The 26,362-nt window shown below is 36.1% G+C and overlaps 3 protein-coding genes across 3 annotated transcripts in view; 2 read left to right on the top strand and 1 right to left on the bottom strand.

The window, feature by feature from the left end:
* The first annotated feature begins 274 nt into the window (after window positions 1-274).
* On the top strand, window positions 275-11,882 carry LOC131528588 (HERV-H LTR-associating protein 1). Its single transcript, XM_058757857.1, has 14 exons — window positions 275-356; window positions 438-494; window positions 849-929; window positions 1,942-2,025; window positions 2,158-2,241; window positions 2,321-2,404; window positions 2,564-2,620; window positions 4,741-4,821; window positions 4,923-4,952; window positions 5,085-5,183; window positions 5,286-5,552; window positions 9,286-9,481; window positions 10,023-10,105; window positions 11,664-11,882. Exons 1-14 carry the CDS (start codon window positions 275-277, stop codon window positions 11,705-11,707), a joined length of 1,329 nt encoding a protein of 442 aa, XP_058613840.1. The 3' UTR covers window positions 11,708-11,882.
* Window positions 11,883-12,677: 795 nt separating this feature from the next.
* oc90 (otoconin 90) lies at window positions 12,678-22,714 on the top strand. The gene is made up of 15 exons (XM_058757843.1): window positions 12,678-12,720; window positions 14,338-14,400; window positions 14,551-14,746; window positions 14,984-15,090; window positions 15,504-15,626; window positions 15,709-15,768; window positions 16,028-16,078; window positions 17,037-17,153; window positions 17,298-17,405; window positions 18,442-18,534; window positions 18,616-19,707; window positions 20,370-20,468; window positions 20,911-21,082; window positions 21,772-21,878; window positions 22,033-22,714. The coding sequence occupies exons 1-15, from the start codon at window positions 12,678-12,680 to the stop codon at window positions 22,413-22,415; spliced, it is 2,814 nt and encodes a 937-aa protein (XP_058613826.1). The 3' UTR covers window positions 22,416-22,714.
* Window positions 22,715-23,314: 600 nt separating this feature from the next.
* efr3a (EFR3 homolog A (S. cerevisiae)) overlaps window positions 23,315-26,362 on the bottom strand; it is a 41,138-nt gene continuing 38,090 nt past the window's right edge. Inside the window, exons 23-24 of the mRNA XM_058794564.1 lie at window positions 26,051-26,100; window positions 23,315-25,940 (exon numbers count right to left, since the gene is read on the bottom strand). Of these exons, the coding sequence (XP_058650547.1) occupies window positions 25,835-25,940; window positions 26,051-26,100 (156 nt within the window). The 3' untranslated portion in view covers window positions 23,315-25,834. The remainder of the gene's footprint in view (window positions 25,941-26,050; window positions 26,101-26,362) is intronic.

Raw genomic sequence — 26,362 nt, 5'->3', positions numbered from 1 at the left:
TTTTGAAATAATCAAAGGCATTCCAGGCTTGATTTAAATATTTTTATATATTTATTTCTTTTTAAACAAGCTAGTAGTCAGGCAGTGAAGTTCACATGCTTTACTCACATGTAGAGGGCAGCACAATCTCAGCTCTGTTGCTGAAATCTCACTGCATAAAATGTATGTTCTCATTACTGTGCATTTGTAGGTTATATGTAATTTATTCAGGTACAAACCGTTCCAAATATGAAAGCTTTGTTTGTAAGGTTTTTACTGTGTTTGTTTTGCAGAGATGGCTAAACTCAAACTGAAACATTGGATCAGCATCAGAATATGCGCTGTCATAGTAACACTGTTCCTTATTCATACACAAGGTTAGTAACTGTAGAATAAAGAAGACAATCTTTGCATTAATATAGCTGCTTGTTAAGAGGTAAATAATATGTCTTTTTCAGTTATAAGACAAAGCAAGTTGATCCGCACAGAAAAACGAGAGCTCCTTGTGTCAACAGGTAACCAATCAGAGTCTCTCATGGAGGACAAGCACCAATCAGAAACAGTCACATGAACAGTACAGAGCTTTTAATGTACAGATACACTTATGAAGGCTGTTAAGTGCATGAATCATTGCAATCACTGTATATGAAGGGTTTAAAATGCTTTTACTTGCTCAGGCATTTAGTCCTAATTATTAGGTGCATGTGAAATGATGAATGTGGTGGTGAAACCTGGTAATGAGGTTCATGTACAGGGTCCACTTCTGTGTATGTGATTTAGGAGGATTGTACAGGGCTGTAAAGAATGGTTTTGCAGATCGATAAATACCTTTAGCGAGGTATAAATCAGTGTAATCTTCATTTACCCAGAGATCCCAGCCGAGTACATTGACCCCGCCTCCATAGATCTTACTGAACTCGTCAACACACTCATCAATGCTTCACAACCAGGTACTACACACACACACACACACACTAGGGATGGGCGATACCTCTTATTTTATTTTCGATCCGATACCGATATTTTCAAGCCCAGTATCATCGATATCGATGCAGATACCGATACCTCTAAACTAAATTGATCTTTTAAATTATTAAAAGAATATAATCAGTAATTATACTCACTTAATATTAGACTTTAAAGCCATGATTTTTTTTTTTTTTTCATAGGCCTTTTTTTGTTTACACTGTCAGAAATAAAATATACTAAAATTGTATTTTAGCTTTACTGGGGCAGTAATCTCAAAGGTGCACCTATACCCCTAAAAGGGAGCGTATTAGTACCACACAATACATGTTTTAAGGTTAGATAAGGTGTACCTTTGAGGGTACCTCAAAAAAAATAAACATGGTATTACATAAGTACTAAGATGCATTATTATTATTACCATGGTAAATTTGTGGTTACTGCAGTTTTACTACAAATACTGTGGTAAACTGTGGTTACTGTAATAAAATCATGGTTAATTTTTGTAAAACGTTGCCAGGATGTTGTACCCCTAAAGGTGAAACTTTAGCATATTTTTTTCTGTCAGATTTATTAACAGCAATTACAGAACATAACACAATCTATTTGAACTTTCAACAACCAGTTTAAATAAATTTACTTGCACGAACCAGCCTATTTAAAATAAATATTACATGTACAAAAAGTTTGGGGTGATTAAGATTTTGTAATATTTTTTAAATAAGTCTCAGCCTATCTTAATGTTCAGACCGAATATTTTGATTGGACAAACATTTTATGGTCCTACACCTTCCACAGACGATATAAATACATATAAATAAATTTAGACCACTTAACTTAGTGATTGCTTAGAGACTTAGAGATTTGAAGAAATTTTCAACCAGTATAACAAAAAATGTTTATGAACCAAATCGCCTACCCTGCCTTTAATAGACAGAAATAATTGGTGAGTGTTTTAAACACACACAAAAACATCTTAAAATATTATGTTTTCAGGTTCACAGCATCTTTTCTCCTTACTCAGTGTGACGTCACACAGTTCACTCTCTCTCCACAAGCTCACTCTGCTGGTCTACAACAGTAACTACCCTTATGCACACAGCCAAATCACACTGTAACTACAGCACCATTATGGCACAAATATGATGTAATTCTGTGTGTGTTTGCATGTGTGTATCTGTGCGTCATGTACACATGTATGGGTGTGTGTAGTCTCAGAATTTCAGGACATTGAGAGCAGTTTATTTCCCTTGAGATACTGTTACTGTCTGACAAACAAGACCAATGACCTCACAGGTGAAAAACCTTCTTCACTATACACTGATTGCTTATCTATCTATCTATCTATCTATCTAATCACTTTAGTGTTTTTCAGATTTTACAGCTATTCTGTTGGATGTAATGGGAAACTCCACCAGTTACCTGCAAGAGCTGTTTAAGTCCAGCTCTATCCTCTCAGGTAAAGCACCAACTATAATCACCTACACAGACACACACACACCCCTGTATCCAATGTAGTGTATTGCACTAATGTAACTATAAAGTTGGAGTGTTGGTGCTCCTCACATACTACATCAGTGTCATTTTGCCTGTGTGTGTGTTATTATCATTCTTCCAGTCAGTAAGAAGAACAGCTCTGACTGCATCTATATCTGTGTCATGGCTGGAAAGTCAGGTGAGTTTGAGTATGCATACACTTTTTTTTTTTTTTTTTTTTATTCAAATGTTAATTGATTTATAAAAATGATTCATTCTAAATGCCACATGCTTCTTTTATTTCCTACATATTTTATAAAATGTATAAATAGTTAAAGCTGGAGTATGTAACTTTTGCCTCTATCGCCATCTCTGTTTCTAATATAAAAATGCAAGTAATTTGCAGAGTTATTTTTATACGTGGGTTTTGCCTCTGTACTGCTCCTCTCAACAAGTATTTTATCTGCTGCTTTTGTTCTGACCAAATGGAATTGCAAATGTTTTATAATAAATCATGTTACTGATGTTTAAATCTAACGATAGCTCAGTCAGAAAATACTCATAACTAGCAGAAAATTAATGCAATTTAAACCACCACCAACAAAAACAAAAGCTCAATGCATATCTGAAACAATCGAAGAAATGGGCTAATGTTGGCTAGCTACTGAGTCAAGTCAAGTCAAAGTTTATTTCTATAGCACGTTTAAAAGCAACAGAGTTGCGCCAAAGTGCTGTACAACAGATACAAATACAATACAGCAAATACAGTATATATATATATATAGATATAGTGACGGGAGGAGCCAACGACAGACACAGTGGGTGTGGCGTCAGGCCTCGGAGAGGCTTTTATTAAACAAAATTACTAAAATAAAGTGTCCAGGGGAAGAAGTGTCCAACAAAACGGGGGGATCTGGTGTCCTCGTTGTGCTGCGGGGCTCGTGAAGGAGGGCAGTGTTCCAAAGGGGAAGGGTCCAGGGAAGGGGCGGAGTCCGGTGGCGGCACGCGCTCCCGCTCTGGTCCGGTTTACGAGGGGCGGCGGCTTCTTCTGAGCGGCGGCTCTTCCTCTTCTTCCTCGGCCTTCGGCGGGACTTGATCGGCCCGGCATCCTGGCCCGACGGCCGTAATACGGGTGCGGCGTTCTCCCGGACCGCGGGTTCTGCAGCTCACGTCTCCGGTGGCGCGATGTCCCTCTACGCACCCTTCCTGGACCCACGAGGACACCAGCGTGCATGCACGGGGAAGAGACCGGTCTCGAGGAGAGGCGCGCTGGGCATTTAACAGCGGCGGTGATGAGGCTTCATTCAGTCCAGCTGTGCCTCATCACACGCCGCCAGCCGCGTTGATCCCACGCCCCTCCTCTCATCCACCCACTCCAGTCGGGAGCCTGGTGAAGGGCGGCGAATAAGGGACGGGTGGTGATGATGATGAGGGGAGGGCCACCGATCCGTCACATTATTTATATATATATATATATATATATATATATATATATATATATATATAAAAACATCATATGAAAATTAAAAACAGAAAACAGAATCTAAGCCAAATTGGCAACAGAGCCTTAAGCATGCATTATTCAAAAGCCAGGGAGAACAAATAAGATTTGAGAGCAGACTTAAAACTAGCTAGTGAAGAAGCAAGTCTCACATTTACAGGCAGACTATTCCAAAGTTTCAGTCACTGAAATGTCTTACCTGACAGCAGAAAAAGCCAAATTTCATGCGAAATCGGACCCGATAACTTTAAAATTAAAAATCATTATTAAGTTTACCTTTGTGAATCGGGGCAAGGTAAGGAGACAGTTTTAAACACTGATGTCTAATGTACTTGCTCAATAACTTGTTTTTGATTTTTAACAAAAAAGTTACATACTGCAGCTTTAATGTTTATTATTAAAATCATTATTAAGGCATAATTCACCCCCAAATTTAAAATGGTCACCATTATTCCTGCTTATTTCATTACAAAACCCCAACTTCCTTTCACAAAAGCATGTAGACAAGAGCAATGCAGATTTAAGTAATATTGTTTCCATATCAGGCCAAAAACAACTTTTGAAGGAGAATTCATTATTTGAAACGATGCACAATTTATTTTACTATTTTAATAAACCAAACATGCAAAAGAAAGACGTTATTTCTTAATTCATTTAAGATTAAATGAGTACACTCTAAATAAATTTACTACTGACAATCATCCCTGGTCTCATGCACGTTTTATATGTTAAGTCTTAAATGAACTAGGTTATCAAATTATATGTAATAAAACTGAAAATAAAGCAAAAATGAAACTAAAATTAAGGCATGTGTTCAGACAGTGATCTGTCTCAGCTCTGGGACATGGGCTCAGTCAGACCTCTGTTTAATCAGACCATCACAGAGGAAATACCCAGAGGTACAAACACACACATACTTACATTTATTACTTCATCGCTTTATATGCTTAGAAATGTGCTGGTCAGATTCTATGATTTTTTCTCTCCTGCTTTTCTGTAGGTAATATGACATTTCCATTGCTGCCCTTTGGTAAGTGAGTTCAGAGAGCATATTATTGTGTTTATGAGTGTCTGTTGTCAGCTATGATACAATACACTGTATTGTGTCTGTGTGTGTGTATATAAACTGACCAATAAGAGCCCTGTCTTACATCTACAGTAGTGTGGCATGACCTTCCAAACATTAGTGACCTGGTACTATGGCCTAAAGCCAGTACAGACTCCTACAGCACTCCCAGTACAGATTCCCACAGGAGCAGAGGTATTTTGACTGTTAAGGAGTTTGGTGTGCTGAAGCAGACAAAAATTAGACTTCTCTGAGAAAAAACTGCTTTAACAGCTTGATTTTGTACTCTTTCCACAGTACCAACCTCTACAATGTCATCACCACCTCTTATTAGATCAACAGCAGCTCCTGAAACTACTGTCACTGTAACGACCACCACAACCTCACCCACTAGTGATCTCACAACTGCTGTGATCATCACCCAGCCAAAAGCTGTAACGTTACCGGTAACCACAAATACCGTCGCTCCAATGATGACCGTGACAGTTTCACTGCCAGCACGGAGACAAACAACTACGACAAGCACCCAGCAGCTCACTAAAGTATCTCATACAGAAAAACCAGGCAAGACCCTCCTTTACCACACACACACACACAATGGAATCTGACATTTTTGACCCTTTATTCTGTTAAAGCGGCCACGGCGGCACAGCGGTGCACGAACAGGGTTAATGTTATTGTTGCCATGACAATGATTTGATTTGAATGGAGTCAGGCCGGAGCCACTGATAGTATCCATAGCAACGGTCCATTATTTTCCCTGGAGATTGTTTTGATTTGGCTGGGTCAGGAAGGTTAAAAGCACATTAAAAATCAATATATACACACTTACGCCTGTCTCATCGAGTCAACACAAAGAGGACGCAGCATATGCAAGAGAGAGCGCGCTATGAATCATAGACATCTGAGCTGCTTACCTGCTGTCCATGTCAACAGCTCTCGATACAGGTGCCCTCATTCAGAGCGGAAGACATAGAGAGAGAATGAGAGCCCTCATCGACCCCTTAAGTGGACATTTATTCCAGTAAATTAAAATAGAGATGACCACTAGATGGCACCACAAGCTAATGTAAAATGTGCAGCTTTGCACTGAGGTACTGTAGCATCCTACAGCATTGCTTACATGTGAAGCGCATACATTCTGCACCACTAGAATCCCCGAATAAAAACAAGTGGGCCTATATCTGTTTAACTTTTACTCGACTAATATTTAATCAGAGTATCTGTACTTTAACTCAGATACAGGATTTGTTGACTTTGTCCACCACTGAGGAGTAGACATTTCCGAATTCATTTAATGTATTTATCTGGATACTGTGCACTGTAAACAAAAATTTCCGGTAAAAAACCGGCAGCTGTGGTTGCCAGAATTTCACTATAAAAAAAATAACGGTAGCGACATTTTAGGTTTTACGGTTTTAACTTAAATTTACAGTTAAATACCGTAATTTCATTAACTGATATAATGTTAATATACCAACCTACTGAAGTACTGAAATCTGTTTTGTAGCTTTGTAATACACTGATAACATGATGAACTAAAGCCTATCACAAGCAGCTTTTAAATATTAACCTATATAGAAGGTGCACAGTGTCATTCACACAAACACTAAACACATTTACATTTAATCATGTAGCAGACGCTTTTATACAAAGCGACGTACAAATGAGAACAATAGAAGCAATCAGACCATCGAGAGTGCAGCAGTATACAAGTGCCACGACAAGTCTCAGTTAGTCCAGCACAGTAGACGTAGCTAGTTTTTTTAAATTTAATTTAATTTAATTTTTTAATAGGTAAGTGTTAGTATTAGTTAGTATAAACACCATCATGGTAACACGCATGAAACTTAAATAATGCAATAAACATTGATTTAACAACATTAAATGTAACAAACAACCCTAATGTACAAAACTGATGAGAAGAAACATTTTGAAAATTTGAAATGCAACGCAGGGAATTCTGAGAATGTCAATTTACAGTTATTCACTGTAAATTATACATTCTTTTTCCAAAAACTTCCAAAAACGGTATACTACCGGAAAATTACATGTAATGTCCAATACAGTTTTTCACCATATAGTAGGGGAACTTACCGTTAACCATTTAACAGGTTTTTACTGTATTTTTACAGTTTTTACAGTTAAATTCACAGTCATTTTTTACAGTGTGAGATGCATGTGAATGTTTATTTGTTTTATAACGACGGCTTAAAAATGGTTTGCAATGTTCACAGTTCAGCTCCTACCAGTGTTGGGAGGGTTACTTTGGAAATGTAATAGGTTACAGATTACAAGTTGCCCTATTTAAGTATATATATAAGTAGTGTAACTATTTCAATTACTTTATTAAAATAATGTAAATAATTACATTCGATTACTTTTTGATTACCTTTCTAAATTTTTACCGAATGTTTTCAACTGTTAATCATTTTCAAACATTTAAAGCATGCAGGGTTAACCTTAAAGTAGTACTCAACCCTGATTACTGTCAGACTTTCAAAATCCTTCATCACTTGAATTAAGATTATAAAAATATAATTTAAAATCACAGCCACCACAAAATCAGACTTTTGCACCTCTTTTTACTTTGAGATCGTTCTGGGGGTAAATACTGATTTAAAATCATAACAAGATATAGTTTAATAGCTATGATACTGTTTTTGAAATCAAAACTTTGCATAGCTATTCAGGAAACACTGACATCTAACAATGCCTTGGAATAAACCGCTAATCTTAAAAAGTAAAGCATATACATAAACCCAAATAGGAAATAAAATGAATATTATCGAATAAGCATGTGTCCTATTCCATGTCCTAAACTCCTGAAACATTGGTGTCTCATATTTTAGAGCAGTCAATGCAATTTGGCAAATAAAGCAATTAAATCTGTGTGTGTGTGTGTGTGTGTGTGTGTGTTTGCGTGTGAAAATATTCAGATGCAATCCCCTTTGTAATCGTTAACATTTTCATAAGTAACTGTAATTTAATTACACATTTTTTTCTTAGTAACTGTAACTAATTACAGTTACATTTATTTTGTAATTAAATTACCTAATTCTATTACATGTTAGTAGTTACTCCCCAACACTGGCTCCTACACTATAGTATGTACACAATTGCGATTATTGATTATGTATGGTTATAAAAGATGATGTAGCCAATGAGAGTAGTAATGGGGCGGAGCAACACATATAGACCCGCCCCCAAACTCACACCATTGGTGAAGTAATGTTGCTGCATTTCGAAGCTCAGACAAAAAAAATAAAGCTACCTACATGATAGCGGCATTGATGCAGCGTTTACCTTTATGTTAAGGCGAGACACTGCAGGTGAATAGGGTAAAAAAAAAAAGTTATCGCCTTACTTACCTAGTTGATTGATTACATTGATAATTGCAAACATTTTTTGTATTACAAGTTTTCTAAAATGTTAGGTTTAAATATGCAAATGAGGCATTATTTAATGAAATATGCACTAATTTGCATACATTTCTAGTACAAAAATCTAAACACTGGATGAAGTCAGTTTCAAAATTCTTGTTTAATTTTTTTTGACATATTACAATCAAAAGTTTTACAGAGGGAATTTTAGGTATCTCATTTTGTCACTCCATAATTAAGAAAATACTTTTACTACAATTTTGGGGGGATTAAAATGTTGTATATAATCAAGCAAATTATATATGAACAAATCCCTCTGTAAAAACCTTCAGGATATAGACAGGAATAAAAATGTAACGTATGGTGTGTGTAAGTGCTACTGAAGTGGAGATTTATGGCTCAGTGTAGGAGAAAAAAACTCCTTTAAAAATATGTATTGTAATTGAAATCTATTGACACAAATAGATAAAGTGCTATAAAAGAAACACTTAACAGTGTCTTTTGGATGTTTTCGTTCTACTAGTCTGAAAAAACACTTTATGAAAAACCAAAAAGCCCAAAATCTCAAAATTGACAGGTGCATAAAAAAAACAGTGTTTTTGCCTGCAATGTCTCCCCTTAAGTAGGCATACGAATGTCTTGCTTAAAGTAGTCTCTGTATATTATTCTGGAGAAACTATTCTATAACTATAAAAAGTAAAATATCTATGCAGAGCCAACTGAGCACAGCAGTGTGCTGTGAAAATGTTCCTTCTCAAAAGCACTTGGAAATCTTGAAATCCTTTCATATGTTGCATTATCTTATTTCACAGGGAGAGTTTACTTCGGGTTTCCATTATAACTTATCATACTGATCTGGAGATGGTGCTTTTTCTCCCTCATTCTTTTTGTGATGATATTATTTTTTCTGACAGGATGTCCATGGAGAATAGAGCTATTTCATCAAGGCAGTGAGAAAGGGGACCTGAAAGAGACCCTTGAAGAAGAGCTGATCTGGGGAAGGGCGACTATCAGCTCAGTGAAGCTGCAGCCGTGTGTGTTTGAGCTGTGCAAGTTTTACTCTCAGTGTGTGTGCAGAGGATTCAGTCACAGAGCAGCAGCGTTACAGCGGTACAGCACTGCACAACCACTCAACAACTATTTAGGCCATCTTTTAAAGTCACAAAATGGGCGTAAATAATAGAGATGCATGCTAGAACACTTACAAGTTCAGTGGGCTCCAAAAGTCTGAATTCACATTGACAGTCTGAGAATCAAAGTGTGTTAAGAAACAAAGATTACAATTTTTTTAAATGGATAATACAGTTTTAAGATTCTTACCAAGAGTCACTTACCAAATTTGTGACACTGACTGTATGACCTCCATTGTGCAAGGTTTCCTTGCTTCCACTGAAGCACGCAAAATATGTTCACTTGAATTCTCAAGTGCTGCTCTCAAGTGCTTTGCTATTGAATTCTCAAGTGCAAAATGGACACATTCATCTTTTCACTCAAATATTACATTTTACAAAAGTGAAAATCAAAACTGGTCACAAATTATCCACAGTTTTATTTATATAATTAACAGAATCAGGGAGTGAGACAATAATTCTGTGTGTATCCTCAATATTGTTGATGGTATAAACAAAATAGTCAATATTTTGTTCTACAGATATTGTGTGGATAGCCATCGCTGGTATGAGAGACATACAGCAGAGGTCTGCAGTCGTATGAGGAGAGTCACTTTTTCCAAAAGTGAGTTACACAACATCAAATCTAACCCTAACAGCAAACAAATCAAAACATACTATCATATAATACAATATACAACTATCATATTATCATATACAAATATACATCACAGACCTTCACTAAAAGTTCATTAAAATCATCAGTGGCAACAGAAAGAAATCTGAGATGATTGAAAACCATGTATCATTTCTTCTACAATACTGTAGTTTAACAAAGTTTTATTCTTGTTCTTAGTGCGACTGAAGTTTTAATATCCCATAAAGGGTCGTTACTATTATCATTATCATTAATATCTTCATTAGTGTTTCTCAGTGAATTGTTCTGGTTTATTTAAATCTACGGCTGGCTGTGGTTAAATGTGTCCGAGCAAAGAGACACTGGATGTTTTCCTCGATGAGTGAATGACTAAGATCATTTTATCATTCCCTCTCTCTCTCACACACACACACAGGTCACTGCAACCTCATTAAAGAATTTGTTTCTGTGTGTGTGTCTGAATACCTGCATGTGGATCTGTACTCATTAAAGTATGTGTGTGTGATCCCATTAAAACACTCTTCCTACAGGACTAATGATGTGTAAGGTCAGTCTTAATGATGGTGAAGAGTGTGTGTTTTGTGCTGGACAAAGATAGACTAAGATGAAATAGGCTGCAGACAGTCACTTGATTGTAGTGTCTCCAGCAGTGAAACTGAAGAATAAGTCACAGGTTGCTGTTGTTAAACGTGTTTAGAGTTAGTTCAAGGACTTGAGAACCTCGTGGCATTTGAGGCCACATGCAGCGCTTTGTTTACCTACCACACAAGCATCCTCAAATATAATTGTCTGATGTCAGACATGAGCTGATGAAGCAGAAAAGCACCAATAATGCACCAGTCATCAAATCCTACAGGAATATGTACAGAATTTGGAATCAGTCCTGAAAGATCCTAATGGGATCAAATAAAAATAAAATGTCCTACTGGATGATATTGAGATATTGAGTATTCTCTAACTTAGTTAACTTAGTTATAGTTAAAGGGATTCACACAGGTTTTCTTATGTTAATTATAATGTCATATAGAACAATTTATTCTATTATTTTAATAATCCTATTAGAAACTGTTTTTTGTTTTGTTTTAATAAAATAAGCAATAAAAATGCTTAAAAAATAAAATAGTTATAATGCTTTGTGAATGGTTCTTATTCATTCCAAAACCCAAAAGGAATCCTGTATATGTTACAATTAAATTACAATTAAATAAGTAAATAAATGAGTAAATTAGAGTTGATCCAGCAGGCATTTGTTTAATTTGTCTTACATTTTCATGAAAGATTACAATGACAAACATCTTTTTTCTTTGGAATATCATGCTCTGATGAATCTTACAAAGCACAACCAGGGGTGTGTTTCCCAAAAACAACTACAGTCACAAGTTCAGTTGTTACCAATAGAGTTCAATGGAACTAACAACCATAGTTACCTAACGATGCTTTTGGGAAACAAACCCCAGGTCAATTAGAAGTTCATATTGGAGCAATTTCTTTACTAATATAACCACAATCTCTTTCTTTCTCTCAGATCTGAAGCAGAAATGTCTGGCAAGAATGTGTGTGAAGATGTAAGACGAGAACTGCGTTCATTTGTGGGTGACAAACATCTGAACCATCTGAATAAAAATTTATGTACAGTATGTTTGAGAGAAAATGGGTTTTGTCAAACACTGAACTGCATTGTCATCATTGAATCTGTATAGTCTGTGCATCTATAGTGGCCAAATTGCATTTTGTCTAAATAAAACCAAACATATTTACCCACGTCTGATTTTTAATGTAGTTTTACACCAACAAACACAAAAATCATCTGAACCAAAAAAAAAAAGATGTTGAATGAGATGGGAAAAATGTTATATAAAAATGCTCATAAAAGCCATTCAGTACTGAGAGGTATCACTAAAATGTGTTCATTGTCATTAAAAATGGATTAATACACCTAATATTTGTGTGCTGTGTATTTTTAGAGTTATTAGAGCATTTCATTGTTAGCAACATGCTTATTTCAAACTCCCTAGAAACCAAAAGCACACAAAGAATCATTTACAACCCCCACTTTCTGTTTGATCCTCACCTGAGTTCCTGTCCACACACACACACACACACACACACACACACAATGGTCAGTTGTTTAAGGGGGTAAATTCTCAGCTGGGGTCAGGACCTTTACCCTGCATAAAAGAGAGCTCTCTCTCTGTCTGTGTGTGTGTGTGTGTGTGTGTGTGAGAGAGATAGAGAGATCCCACTTCATCTCTTGTGTGATACAAACCTAAAGAGTGTGTACTTCCTGCAGCCCTGTTACTATAGTGACCACTTTGTCTTTTGCCCTTTGACCTTTTAGAGTGTCCTAAATAGGCCTTTGTTCATTTTGGGATTGTTTTCTCATCTCTTACACGCACCTGCATTAGAAGGAGGTTGCAAAGCGCCGAGTTTGGATGTGTGTGTCTCTTATTGCTGAAGCTCTTGGCTTGGCCTCTGCACTGTGCTGGACTGAACCTAGGAATACTGGATGGTGCAACTGATTGTTTAGTAGCAGATAAAGATGAGGCCACTGTATCTTTTCCTCCTCTTCACCCTGCAGAAAGGTGAGAATATGCAAACTCTCTTTGGTCAGGAGCAAAGGTGCAGGTGAAAGTGTGTTCATCACCTTGAAACTGACATTTATATGATAATTATTTTTAGTTCTTACACTTTTTTTTTATCAGCATATTAGAATGATTGAAGGATCATGTGACACTGAAGACTGGAGTAATGGCTTCTGAAAATTCAGCTTTACCATCACAGGACTAAATTACATTTTAACATACTGTATATTAAGAAATAAATTCTTATTATATTATTGTACAGTATATTAAGAAAGAACCCTTAAGAAATTACTAGTGAACAAGACCAAAATCTTGTATTTTTATATTGTAAAAATTTTATATTGTTGTATTTCAACATATTTGTCAGTTATTTTAACAGTCAATATTCAGGGATAAAAATACTTTTACAATTTTAATATGAAATTGTACCTACACCTTTACTTAGTATCAAATTCTACAATTTGTTTTGTTTAAAATGCACTTTTTTTTTTAAATCAGAAAAAAATCTGCCAGTTCATTAAACTTTAACTCACAGCAAATTACAAAAGTATGTTTTAAAAAATAAATAAACATAAAATAATATAAATAAAAAATAAAACAATATTTGGATTTGGCATACATTTTTTTATTTATTTATTTTTTTTATTTTTATTATGCAATATTTTGACAGGTTAATTTTTAGGTTTGTTGCATGACTAAAAATATATAGGTATTTAGTTTCATTCCTAGTGAAACTGAGTTAACAATTTTAAATTAACAATTTTTAAAATCCAATAAACAAAAATAAAAAATACACTAAACAGAGTAAGAGGGCCCCCACTTCCAAAGCATTGGATTATATGTATTAAGTAACTTGAGATAAATTAATAATGGATAACACAAAACAATAGTGTGAATAAGAAAAGTTTTTATTGGCCATCTAAAATATTCATTATGTGCTAGACAGTCTAATTTACTCAAGATTTCCTACACTCTAAAATCAAAATGGTGCTATATAGCACTAAAAGTGGTTCTTGGCTCGTAAATCATAGTTGAACCACTTTTGGTGCTATATAGCACCATATCTTTAAAGGTGCTATACAGCACCTTTGTCCAATGGTGCTATGTAGAACCATAAGAAGTGTCATATTGCATTGTATTTCTTCAACAAAAATGGTGCTAAACAGCACCAACAGTGGTTCTTTGGTTTGTAAAGAACCTTTAAAGGAGCTTAACAGGTTCTTTGTATGGCAGTGGTGCTATATTGCACCTTAATCACCCGAAAGAACCACTGAAGAACCGTACAAGAGCTTAACAGGTTCTGTATATGGTAGCGGTGCTATAGCCCCTCAGTCATGCCAAAGAACAGGTGAAGGACCGCTGAAGAACCACTGAAGCACCAAGATTTGGTGCTATACAGCACCAAAAGTGGTTCCCCTATGATTACGAGCCAAAGAACCACTTTTAGTGCTATATAGCACCATTTTTTTTTTTAAGAGTGTACAATATTTGGGGCAAACATTCTTATTTCTGTTGACGTAAAAGTACACTGCATTATTCAGTTTATTGGAATGTTATAACTTATGAATTGTCTATGTCAAACACATTAATTTACGACAAACTCTTTTCTTTGTGCAGTTCGTTGCACTGCTGTTTTCTGCCCAGAAGCAAGTGACCTCAGTTCTGATGAGCTTCTGATTGGTAAGTTCCATTAACAATCAAACAAATGCCCAGGAGAAATTATTACGGACACTTATATAATTTCCATATATATAACTTAAATATAGCCTATATAAATAATGAAACCACATATTAATCGTTTATGTATGTTCGTGTGTGTTTGTCGCACAGGCTGTCTGGGTGTGCGGTTCACCTGGCTGTACGCTGTGTTTGATGACCTGCGGTCGGTGCTGGAGTTCGCGGTCAGTCTGCGGTGTGAGACCGGATTCTGTCCCGCGGACATCGACAATCACGGACATTACTGCAGCAACGCAAACACACGGGACACCGCGCGCAAACACATACAGCCCGCCGACACACTCGACCGGTGAGAGATGGGAAGCGGATGAAATTAGACTCAGGAGGGGGTAGAAAGAATTTAAATGGATTTATTAACTTCACAGTGGAGTCCGCACACACACACACACACAACACACTCATCGCTTGCTCTCACCCCTCTTTCTGTCTGTTTAGCTGCTTCTCTATGCAGTTGGTGAAAGAATATTAAAAGGCCTATAAATAAAAATACACAAATAAATTGAAAATGAATGTGATTGTGTTGTAGGTGTTGTTTTACCCACTGGAGATGTTCTCAAGAGCTAAAGGAGAGAAACTGCAGTCGGAGGATACCAACATACAACAACTACACCTGCAGCTACAACTCCAGCTGTGGTACACACATGAAGTTATTTCCAAATAAGGGATAAAAATATTTGTACTATATGCTTTTAGAGCCCTGCAGTGATGATATAATTTTGTGTGGTTTTCAAATCACCCTGGTTCCTTTCGGCAAAAACTATTTCTTAAAATAGGGTCTGTGACAAACAAACATTTATAACTTATAAACATTCATCATGACAGTCTTAACAACTCAACCTAACTGCAATCGGCATCTGTAAAAAGCCCAATGACTTAAAGAAAATGGAACCAGTGCTAAAATGCTAATTTGTTTCTGGGTTTTGGCCTACAAAAACACCGTCTATAGAGTCACTAACCAGTGTAGTATTTATATGACATGATTAAGTTGCATTTATTAAGTGGAGAAAACAGTTGGTTGACCTCAATTCTGTATCCAACATTTGCAGATATGTTGGATTACTGTGAGGAAGGATTCTGTCATTGTGATCAGATGGTTATAGACTGCATCAGCTCCAACCATCCAGTCACAAAACAGGTTGGAGATAACAAACCAATCACAGCACAGACAGGTAACAGTAACAGCAAAAATATATTACATGAAAGCATAAGAACATTTTGATAGTTTTCATCTCTCTTTTATGTTCCCTTCAGACTCTCCCTTTGTGACGGATCTACCTGATAATGATACCTATGCTAGTGTCAATGGAACAGGTGAGGCTGTTTAGACCCATATTAGTTCATTGTTTTATCCTTTTTTTAATTATTTGTTCTCTTCATTGTTGCCTGTATATCTGTAACAGCTGTAAAGCACTTTGTTGCTTTTAAAATGTGCTTTATACTGTATAAATGAGCCATTTCAAAACCCAGCCATTTCAAAACGTTTTTGAGGGAAATAATGGATTGAAAGAGAATGAGAGAGAGAGAGAGATTTAGTTACGTTGATCATCTAACAGTGTGGTTTGTGTCTCAGACAGGGTGGAGCTTTCTCCATCAGACATCGACATGGAGATCATGTTCTATGGTAATGCACAAAAATATGGAATCTTTTAATATAAACAAATATACCAATACATTTACATTTATGCATTTAGCAGACGCTTTTATCCAAAGCGACTTACAGTGCATTCACGCTATACATTTTTTTATCAGTATGTGTGTTCCCTGGGAATAAATATAATAATATATTATAAAAATAAATATAAAATAATAATAATATTAATATTAATAAAATATAAATTATTATTATTAAGTATAATTATATATATATATATATATATATATATATATATATAATAATAAAATATAATAATAAAATATAATAATTTTAAAATAATTATAAAATTACATATACATTTTATATACATTTATAAATAGCTATTTAAAAATCTAAACCTTTTGTAATTTTTTATGATTTTTTTAATATAGGAAATTAGCAATGGTGAATTAAATTGATCAAAAGTGACAGTAGACTTTATAACATTTATATGTTATGAAATATTTCTAACTCAAATAAATGCTGTTTTTTAAAAACTTTCTATTCATTGAAGAATCTTCTAAATCATGGTTTCCACAAAAATATGAAGCAGCACAACTTGATAATAATAATAAGAAATGTTTCTTGAGCACCAGATCAGCATATGAATGATTTCTGAAGGATCATGTGACACTAAAGTCTGGAGTAAAAGCAGCTGAAAATTCAGCTTTGCATCACAGGAATAAATTACATTTTAAAATATGTTCATTATAGAAAACAGTTCTTTTAAATTGTAATAATATTTCACAATATTACTGTTTTTACTGTATTTGATTATTATTATTTTTAATAAATAAGATACAAGATGAAAATCCAGCTGGAATTTTGCATAAGAACAGTACATGAGAAACCTTAAGCAATTATTAGTGAACAAGATACACTCTGTTCTTAAGGATATTTTAAAATTTCATATAAAATACCTCCCTCTTTTACTCTTTGTCTCCAGGAGTTAATGGCACACTGAATGAGACTGTGAGTAACTTCACCAATGAGCTGGTGCTAGTTAATGGTTCTCAGAGCAGCAATATCCAGAGCACAAAGTACCCTGGGATATTTCAGTCAGGTAAAGCGCTTCACTGAACTTATATTTAGACTCTTTTCTGTAGCCCAGAGGGTGATTTTTTCCCTCACATCGCTAGTTCTGAGAACTCCAGTAATCCTCAGCCACCTAAAGACTTCATTGATCTCAGCTGAACTTCATCTTCAGGTCCAGAGGAACAGGAGAATGAAGCAGAGGAAAGAGAAATGGACAGAAACTCAGAGAGAGGAAGTATAGTTGAGAGAGAGGAAGAGGAGGCAGTGGAATATGAGGATGGTAAGAGTGTGCCGGTTTTTACAGCCTCAGATGCACTGTGTTGTTTATGCATTTTGAGCTTTTAGCTAGTCACAAACAAATTTATCTCAACTTGTACAGTACATCAAGGACTTCTTTGAAATTCACTGTTCAAAAAAACACTTGATCAAATGTGATCAAATTATTCTAAATGACGACAAGCCTTTAAACCCCACAATTTGAGTTCAAGTAAGGCTCTTAGCATTTCTACTACTTTCCTTTTTGTAGCTGCAGGCTTCTTCTAATTCTTAATTAAGCAATTTAAAATAAAGAAAGAAAGTCTATATGTAGTGACTAAAGATGTAAATCAATAACCAATGCCATAAATTACCCAATAAGAACGCTAAGTATCAGAAGCGAAACTCATTTAGTACAATAATTATTTAAAACAAGTATGTAATATGAGTAAACACATTAAAAGAGATGTGAAAAAAAATGAAAATTCTGGCATCATTTTGCTTCCAAGAGTGTATGACGTTCTATTGTGTGCACCAGTGTTATTTTAGTATTATTTATATACTATTATAGTATTAATATTTATAAATGTATTTTTTTTATATTTTGTATTATATTTTTATTTTTTTCATTTTAATTACAGGTTTTTTTTAATTGTTATAGTTATTTAGCTTTAATTTATATTATTTCAGTTTTAATTTTAGTAATATTAATACTTCAACTTTAACTTTTATTTTATTTCTGCTAGTTGCCAAGGCAACATTTCTAATTTATGTGTACATTTCATGTGTATATGTGTACATTTCTAATAGTTTTAGCTGTAGTTTAGTTAACAAAAACAATACTGTTCTTCACAGCACAAAAGAAGATATTTATAAGAATGTTTCAACAGTTTTTGTTTATATAATGAAAGCCAATGAGGACTAAAACAACAACAAAGACCTTGCATTCTTCCCTTCAAAATCAAATGTACAGAACTCAACAGAAGGGTCACAATAATCCAAAATTATACAGTTATTATATAAATAAACATTTCATCTTAAAACCACTTTCTGTATTTTAGTTACTGCTGTGCTGACGACAGAAGAGCCGGGCAGAGACAAAAAGGAAGAAGAAATCCCTACTACCCACAATGCAATGGAGTGGAGCACAAACAGTGAGGATTTCTTAAACTGAAAATGAATTTACAAAAACATTCAGCATGTTCTCTGACTGTAATATTTTGGTTTTATGACAGATGAGCCGACTTTTAACATAGCACTAACTGCAACCACAGAATCACAGACTGTCACAGAGTCACCAGATACATACACAAACACGCATCCAAACACACACACTCCTCACTATACACCCCACACAACACCAGCAACTCACACACAAGCATCTGAGGAGGACGACGATGAGAGTGATGAAGACGCACTTCAGTCAATTGCAAGCAACACTTCAAAACCTGTCACACACACACCAGCACATACTACAACTAATGACCTAACTGACATTGCTAAACCGTATGTCAGCCCACTTTCACAGATCACAACAGAGCAAAAGAGTGATGAGTCACAAGAGGAGAGAGACGAGGAACAGGAAATGACAGCACGTGACAGAGAAACAGAAGAACATTCAACAAAAGCCAGTCAAAGCCCTTATATAGTTCTGATGACCACACCCACTAAAATAACAACCAATCAATACTCACATCACAAAACAACACCGTCAACAGCTACCAATAAAAACACAATAGCTGCAACCACTTTGATGCAACGCACATTAATGAAAGGAAGTGAGGAAAAAGAGATATTGATTGAAGAGCTGGAGAAGACGAGTGAGGAAGATAAAGAGACTGACAGAGAGAGTGATTTCAAAGGCGACTTGAGCACAACCAAACCATCTCTATCTGAAGAGGATGAAAGGCACAAGAAAGACAGTAAGGAAGATCTACAAAGTAACGAAGAAGAAGATGAATCAGTGAAAGCCCAAACCACCGTGATCCCATCCAGGGTCAGAGAGGTCAGTCCATCCACGCGGATCATTCCAGCGCTGTTCCCTAAACCTCACAGCTTATCACCAAGACCAACAGCTCACACAGCTGCAAAACCAACGAAGAACCACAAGACCACATCTACAGCTCCTCACAAACCTGTCAGCACACGGACCACAACATCAGGCCTCGCTGCTGTTGAAACCACCCCCCATCCCCAGAAACCTCCTGCCCTGGACCGCTCGCCGTCATTGACCACTACAGCTCAGCAGGAGTCAGCTGAGGAAGAGGAGCAGGAGAAAGAGGAAGAGAAAGAGCCATCCGACAGCTCACAGGAATCAGAGAAAACTGGTAATGGTGGGCTCCAATAAAAACAATATGATTTAACCAAGAAGGACGTGTTCCTGATTCAACAGTCTGTGAAAATGGTCAATTAGGCTGATATAAGGATGTGATGACGCATTTTCACAGTTAATAATGTCATAAACCTTGCAATAGTTTTTTATATTTTCATATAAAAAAAAAAAAAAAAAAAAGATTTATAACACTATGCTTCTGTTTTATTACCTTGGCATTAATTTACAGAAAACTGGTTAATGCTGTTTCCGATACAACGGCTGACCAATGTAAAAAATATTTTTTCCCTCTTTTGTCATTTAAACACAATTTTAGTTTTTTTTCTCTAGCTTTTGGGGCAAATGGGGGCTCAGAAATTATATTTGTTGTACAGTAGTTTCTGTTTACCACTATAGAAGTTGTCCATTTACACTTTCGAGAACCCCGGAACTGTGAAGAGTCCAAACTTGTTTGTGGAATCGGAGGAAAATGATTGGTAGATGATAACCCTGTTCCTAAAATCTAATTGGTTGATTGGTATGGTAATGTTGTAGCAGGATGTTCATCCAAGAACTTGGCCTGCTTGGGTAAATTATGTTAAGCTATTCTCCAAACACTCCAGCACATCCGTTTGTACTCCAGAGAAATCAGTGTGTATATTTGTGTGTGTGTCCCAGAGTCTCACCGGGTCCGGAGACGGGCGGCGCCGCTCTTTGCCTGGTCTTTATTGGAGGCTGCTGGACTGTCAGATCTGCAGCAGCAAGACGACTCTGAAGGTGAGAAATATAGAGAGAAATGGACAAAAAAATACATACATACGTCTTTCCAGTAATCTAAAAGAGACTTATGAAGGCAAAAAAGCCTAAAATCTTTGTGAAAAAAATCACTCTGTTTTTCAGCACATCCACACAAAGCCAAAGCCAACTGTAGTCTGATTAACTTGTATTCATGCTGCACAAAGTCAAGCTACAATTGCATTACTTACAGTAGGTCTGTTAGTCTGACTTCACAAAACTGCCTGGTATATTTTCAGTCAGACTAAACAATTTACGTGCCAATTTAAAAAGGCAAATTAACGCTTTAGTGCAGCTGAAATCAAACTATTATGTATGCAAGCATACTTATATTGGATAAGTAACAAACAGACACAGAAATGATGAGAGAGAAACGAAAAGTGTGGTTGCATTAATTTGTGTGTGTGTGTGTGTGTGTTTGTAGAGTGCAGCACTTCTTTCCTCCAGTACAGTGCATCTGGTCAGGTGCTGAGGGACATGTCTGCTCTGGGAGAAATGCTGCACTGTCTGACCGGACGATGTCCTCACGAGTATCAACACTACGGCTGCTACTGTGGGCAGCAGGGGACAGGAAACCCAGTGGACCAGTTGGACCGGTCAGAACACACAATCACACACATTTTCACTGGAAAAAATGCTTGAGTTTACCCATTTATACTGTTTCAAAATATTCCTTTAAAAAAAAAAAAAGAATCCTGAAAAAAAAATGTATCACAGTTTCCACAAACTTACTGAGGCAGCACAGCTGTTTTTAATGTTTCTTGAGCACCAAGTCAGCATATAAGAATGATTTCTGAAGGATCACATAACACTGAAGACTGGAGTAATGATAGTGAAAATTCAGCTTTGCATCACATAAATAAATTACATTTTTAAATATATTCAAACACAAAACTGCCATTTTAAATTGTAATAATATTTCACAATATTACTGTTTTACTGTATATTGTTTTACAATAATTGATCAAATAAATGCAGCCTTGGTGAGCAGAAGAGACTTTGAAAAACATTTCAAAATATAACTGACCCCAAACTTTTGAATCTATCTATATCTAGTATAAAAACTAAAATCCACTATGTATGTGTTATACAGAAATCAGTCGTTTCTTTTCAAGCATTTAAGCAATCAAAAGATCATAATAAGATCATAAGAAACACAAAATAAGTTAAGGGTGGCCAAGCTATTGAGTGGTAGTGTACAGTATATAATACAGATGTACACAGACAATTCAATTCAGTGAAGCTCTGTTGTGTCCTGACTATCCTTGATGTGTCTCTGTGTCAGGTGCTGCTTTCTGCAGCAGTGCTGTTTGGAGCAGCTCATTGTTCTGGGCTGCAGGAAAAACAGAAAACTCAATGCTCACATCAGCTGCCACAATGGAAAGCCTCGATGTATGGCATCACACACACACACACACACACACACACGCACACACACACACACACACATAATACATGCAAAAACTACTTCAAAAATACAAAAATTACGAACATCTTCTTTGGAGGTCAGGTTTGTGTTAATGATTGTGTTGTGTATGTGTGTCAGGTTCTGGTGTGAGTGTGTGTGATCGACTGCAGTGCGTCTGCGATCGTTCGACTGCCGAGTGCATGGCGGCTTCACACTACAACCACTCAGTCACCTCCTCGTGTTCTGGGCCCCGTGCTACGTGCCACCGTAAGCCTCATTCTTCAGCACAATCAGCCAATCAGGACTCCAGTGAGGAGAGCAATGAAATGACCCCAGCTCGGCCTCAAATGAACACACATGTGCAACCACACACACCTGCACTTGACAAAAAACCCACACACAGCAAACCAGAACTGGACATCGAAGAGGAGGAGGAGGAAGAGGAAGAGGAGGAGGAGCCAGGAGAGGAGGAGGAGGAAGAAAAAGAAGAAGAAGAGGAGGAGGAAGAACTGGAGCAGTAGAATGATGCAGTTCTATAATTTTGATATTTTCAGGGAGCTCTCAATAGAGGAATCAGTCAGAAAGGATGTCATGCACATTTAATGAAAAGTTAAGCTCAGTCTGAACTCACTCAGTATCCAGCGGCCACAAAAGATCACCCAAGATCTGCTGCTCCTCCTCTGCTTGTGCTTGACCTATTAAAAGACTGTTTGTATGCTGGATCATAAATGCCAGCATTTTTATATTTCTCAGTATTTTTATCCACTTGTAACTGATGTCTGTGTAATTAAAAATAAAGGCATTTATTATGTAAAGATTAGTTTTATTTCATTTAGTAATTTTTATACTTCAGCTTAAACTAATTTTTAGATCTTTTTCAAGATGTTTCTAATTTTCATTTAAGTTTTTCATCTAATATTTATATTTTATTTTAGTTTAGCTTATTTTAATTGACAAATTTTTTAAATAGTTTTAGTTTCAGTTAAAAACACTGGTTTGCTCTCAAATTGTCTTTTGTCAAAATTGACAAGGCGGCCAAAAACAAGCAAAAAATGTCTAGGTGAATCTCATGAAATATATCAAGAAATGTCAGTCCTGTTTCACAAAAAAAGTAAATAAAAATGAAAATTGCATAAAGTGAAAAAGAAGCCTATTTCTATGAATTTTCGCCCAATTCTCAGTAGCCTTCTGTAATGTAATATAAAAAAATATATAATTTGCAGTACTGTAATGTGAAATAAATTATACATTATTTAAATATTATTTAAAATACATTTAGGTACAATTGTAAGTATACATCATAGTAGTTTTCAATGTATTGAATTTAACCTGATTTTAATAAAAAAAAAAAATGTGGCCTTCTTTGATGAGAATTTACAAAAGAAAACAGAAACAGTAAGTATTTATATACAAAATCTTTATTAAGACTTTAAGATCTCGTACATAAAATCTCATTGCACATTAATGTGGCAGACACTGTCAGACAGCGAACCTGAATATGGCTAATTAACACCTAGAGATTTCATGGAAACTTTTATAATCATGTATTGTAGCAACACTGCAGTGGTTCGTACCATTTCAAATCTAGCATGATGCATGTAGACATACGCCTGTCCTCTGGACTATCTTCACACAGAAGATTACAAAACCATTTCTGTTCCATATCGACACATCACCATCAACTTGAAACCTACCGCATCTAATTCTTTTCCTCTTTCATTCAAACAGAAGAAAAAAACAATTTTTTTTCAGATAAAACATAACTAAAGATCAGTTTCAGATAAGCCATGTGATAAATACTAAAGTACCATAAAACATATCTTGTGAATTACACTAAAAATGATATTAGCAATTACAGTAAGACCCTTAACAAGATTTCTCTTCACTGATGTAAAACAAAAACAGCATGCAAAAAATAGACTTATTGTATCCCTCTAACACACACACACACACACACACACACATCTCTAAAGTTGCATTACAGATGACGTGTCAGAGAAACAACACATTCCTATTTCATATTACACCAAAAATATATTGCATTATTCTAGAAATTATTTATGATTTTATATTTCTACAGAAATAATGTGCCTGATTTCATCACAGCATTTTACGCATATTGTCGCAAAGCAACTTCTACTGAAATGCAGTAAGTTACTGAGAGAAAAACACAACGGCCAAAGGCCAACTACTGACTATTTCCTGTCCACCAACATTTTGTCACTGAAATCCTTCCATTAACACTTCAAAACACCTCAGACGTCCTTTAACAGACTGGACAGATCAGAAAATCTGCAGTCATCAACTCGGATATTATGGAAATTATAGGAGACAAATAATCGATCCTATTGCGAATTTAGAACAAGCCACCTCTGAAGTTGAACCTTTAAGTAATTCAAGACATTCTTTACTTTCTGTGCATACAAATCCCACAATGAAGTGGAAGTCTCTGGTCACAAACAGTCGAACCATTGATTTCACAGGCCAAAAAATGGCAACAGCATCGCATCCATAATCAGCATTGGATGCACCAAATCTGCAGAATAAACACCCGTCCGTTCACTTTCCGTTCCATCCACAAAAATACATTCCCAAAACAAAGACAAGCCAATCATATGACAACAAACCCCCAGAATCCATGAAAAGCACCTCAGAATCAACCAAAATGTCCTAAACGGTCGTGCATAGACACGTTTCTACCAGCTAAACACAACTGAAACCGATGACAGCTCTCACCACAGGAAGCACAGATGATGTGAAACATTTCCAGCAAAGTATTTCAGCATCTAACAGTCACAAATAAATTGTCAGAATTCAGCATGACACATTTTTTGTCCAAGGTAGATGAATAAAATTACCTGAAAAGCAAAAAAAAAGAAAAAAGAAGCATTTTAACGCCCTTGTGGCTCGATGTAAAAACAGCTGGTTGATGAATGCAGATCATTTTATCACTGACATCCATCATTTTTCAGGTTCCAAGTTTTCTAGAAACTGTTCTGAGGTTTGAGTTCAAAAACACAGCGGTGTTCCCGCCCTCAAAGAGAATTCAGTTTCTGATTGGCTCAAGATCGGCCGCGTGTGGCCATAAAGGAAGGGCGTGGGCGGAGCTCTTTGGTGATGAAAAGCAAATGTTTTGGTTTCTCTACACAGTGAAGGCAAAATGGAGAGCATAGTGATCACTAAGAACTCTGGGTGAACAAAAGCCCCGTTGACATCCACAACATTGAAGTTAAAGGCTAATTGTAGATTAATAAAGGCCTAAACTCACAACCGTTTGCAGTGAAACATTGGCTAAGCCATGCAAACAGAACACAAACACTCTGCAACTATCAGCAATCATTTCATCTAAAAGTATATATATATATTTCTCAAAAATAGCCTATACTATACACTATAATCATTTATATAGGAGAGATTCAAGCGAGCAGAAGTGTACTGTATGTTCAAATCTCTCTGCTGATGATGGCTTAGAATGACTTAATGAAAATAAACTAGCACTTAAGCTAATGCTAGCAATTAAGTTCCCTTAATGTAGCCAGAGTGAGTCATTTTCTAAATGACTCCTATGAATCAATACATTAAGAAGCTAAAGAATCAAGTGTTCAAAAGACTCAGTTTGATTCCTAGAGCTGCCTTTTAGTGCAAGAATCAAACTGAAAACCACACACATAAGATTTACATGATTCTACAGAGCTGGTGTATGATTGGACAGCTGGTTGTAATGTCTGCGTGCTGATTGGTGCAGAATGGAGGCATGAAGCGCCTGTCCAGTTCGCACCCCTTCTCTCTGCTGGACATGAATGTATGTGACATTTATAGTGAAAGGTGCCTAATGAAGATGAGTTTAAGGTCACAGGACCAAACATAAAGAGTGATAAAGGTCAGTGGTCACATGTCAAGGTTGAGTCTGTGTGATAGAGTTAAGGTGAAAGGTCGTGGTTCAGTAGACGCAGAGGTCAGGGAACTTCATTTCGTAGACTGGCACAGACTGGTACTGGGCGTGGCCTGACGTCACCGTCACGGTGCCCGATGGGCTCGGGGGAGGGCTGATTAGAGATGAATAGACAAAACCGCCAATCAAATATCAGTTCACGCTGAAAATATTAGATGACAAACATTATAATTAAATATTATATTTTCTGAAATGTCAGCTTACCGAATGGTGAGTTCAAATATCTGTGCCAAGCGATCGTGCAGCATGTTGGCCTGAAAATACATACAGGAAGTTCAAATGCTGCGTCAAGGGCTTCTAATTACCACAACACAGACTTACACCAATTATATTTAATAAACCAATAAAGTGTAAGGTCGTACATCTTAAAAATATTTTTTTTTAAATCAGGAAAAGTCAGAAATGGTTTAAGCTAACCCCCATATTTTTTGCACCTTGACAGGAAATGGTTTATTCAATGCAGAGTTTGGTAGAGTAATAAGTCTTACAAAAACTAACTATATATAAATGTACTTA

The sequence above is a fragment of the Onychostoma macrolepis genome, chromosome 02, assembly GCF_012432095.1.
Source record: "Onychostoma macrolepis isolate SWU-2019 chromosome 02, ASM1243209v1, whole genome shotgun sequence".
Taxonomy (NCBI): domain Eukaryota; kingdom Metazoa; phylum Chordata; class Actinopteri; order Cypriniformes; family Cyprinidae; genus Onychostoma; species Onychostoma macrolepis.
The sequence above is the reverse complement of the archived record's forward strand: the minus strand, read 5'-3'. Positions and strand labels throughout refer to the sequence as shown.

Coding starts and splice junctions, on each gene's coding strand:
- LOC131528588 (XM_058757857.1), top strand. CDS start 275: ATGGCTAAACTCAAACTGAAACATTGGATCAGCATCAGAATATGCGCT. Junction 2,621..4,740: donor TGTCATGGCTGGAAAGTCAG/GTGAGTTTGAGT, acceptor GCATGTGTTCAG/ACAGTGATCTGTCTCAGCTC. Junction 4,822..4,922: donor CACAGAGGAAATACCCAGAG/GTACAAACACAC, acceptor GCTTTTCTGTAG/GTAATATGACATTTCCATTG.
- oc90 (XM_058757843.1), top strand. CDS start 12,678: ATGAGGCCACTGTATCTTTTCCTCCTCTTCACCCTGCAGAAAG. Junction 12,721..14,337: donor CCTCTTCACCCTGCAGAAAG/GTGAGAATATGC, acceptor TTCTTTGTGCAG/TTCGTTGCACTGCTGTTTTC. Junction 18,535..18,615: donor AATGGAGTGGAGCACAAACA/GTGAGGATTTCT, acceptor GTTTTATGACAG/ATGAGCCGACTTTTAACATA.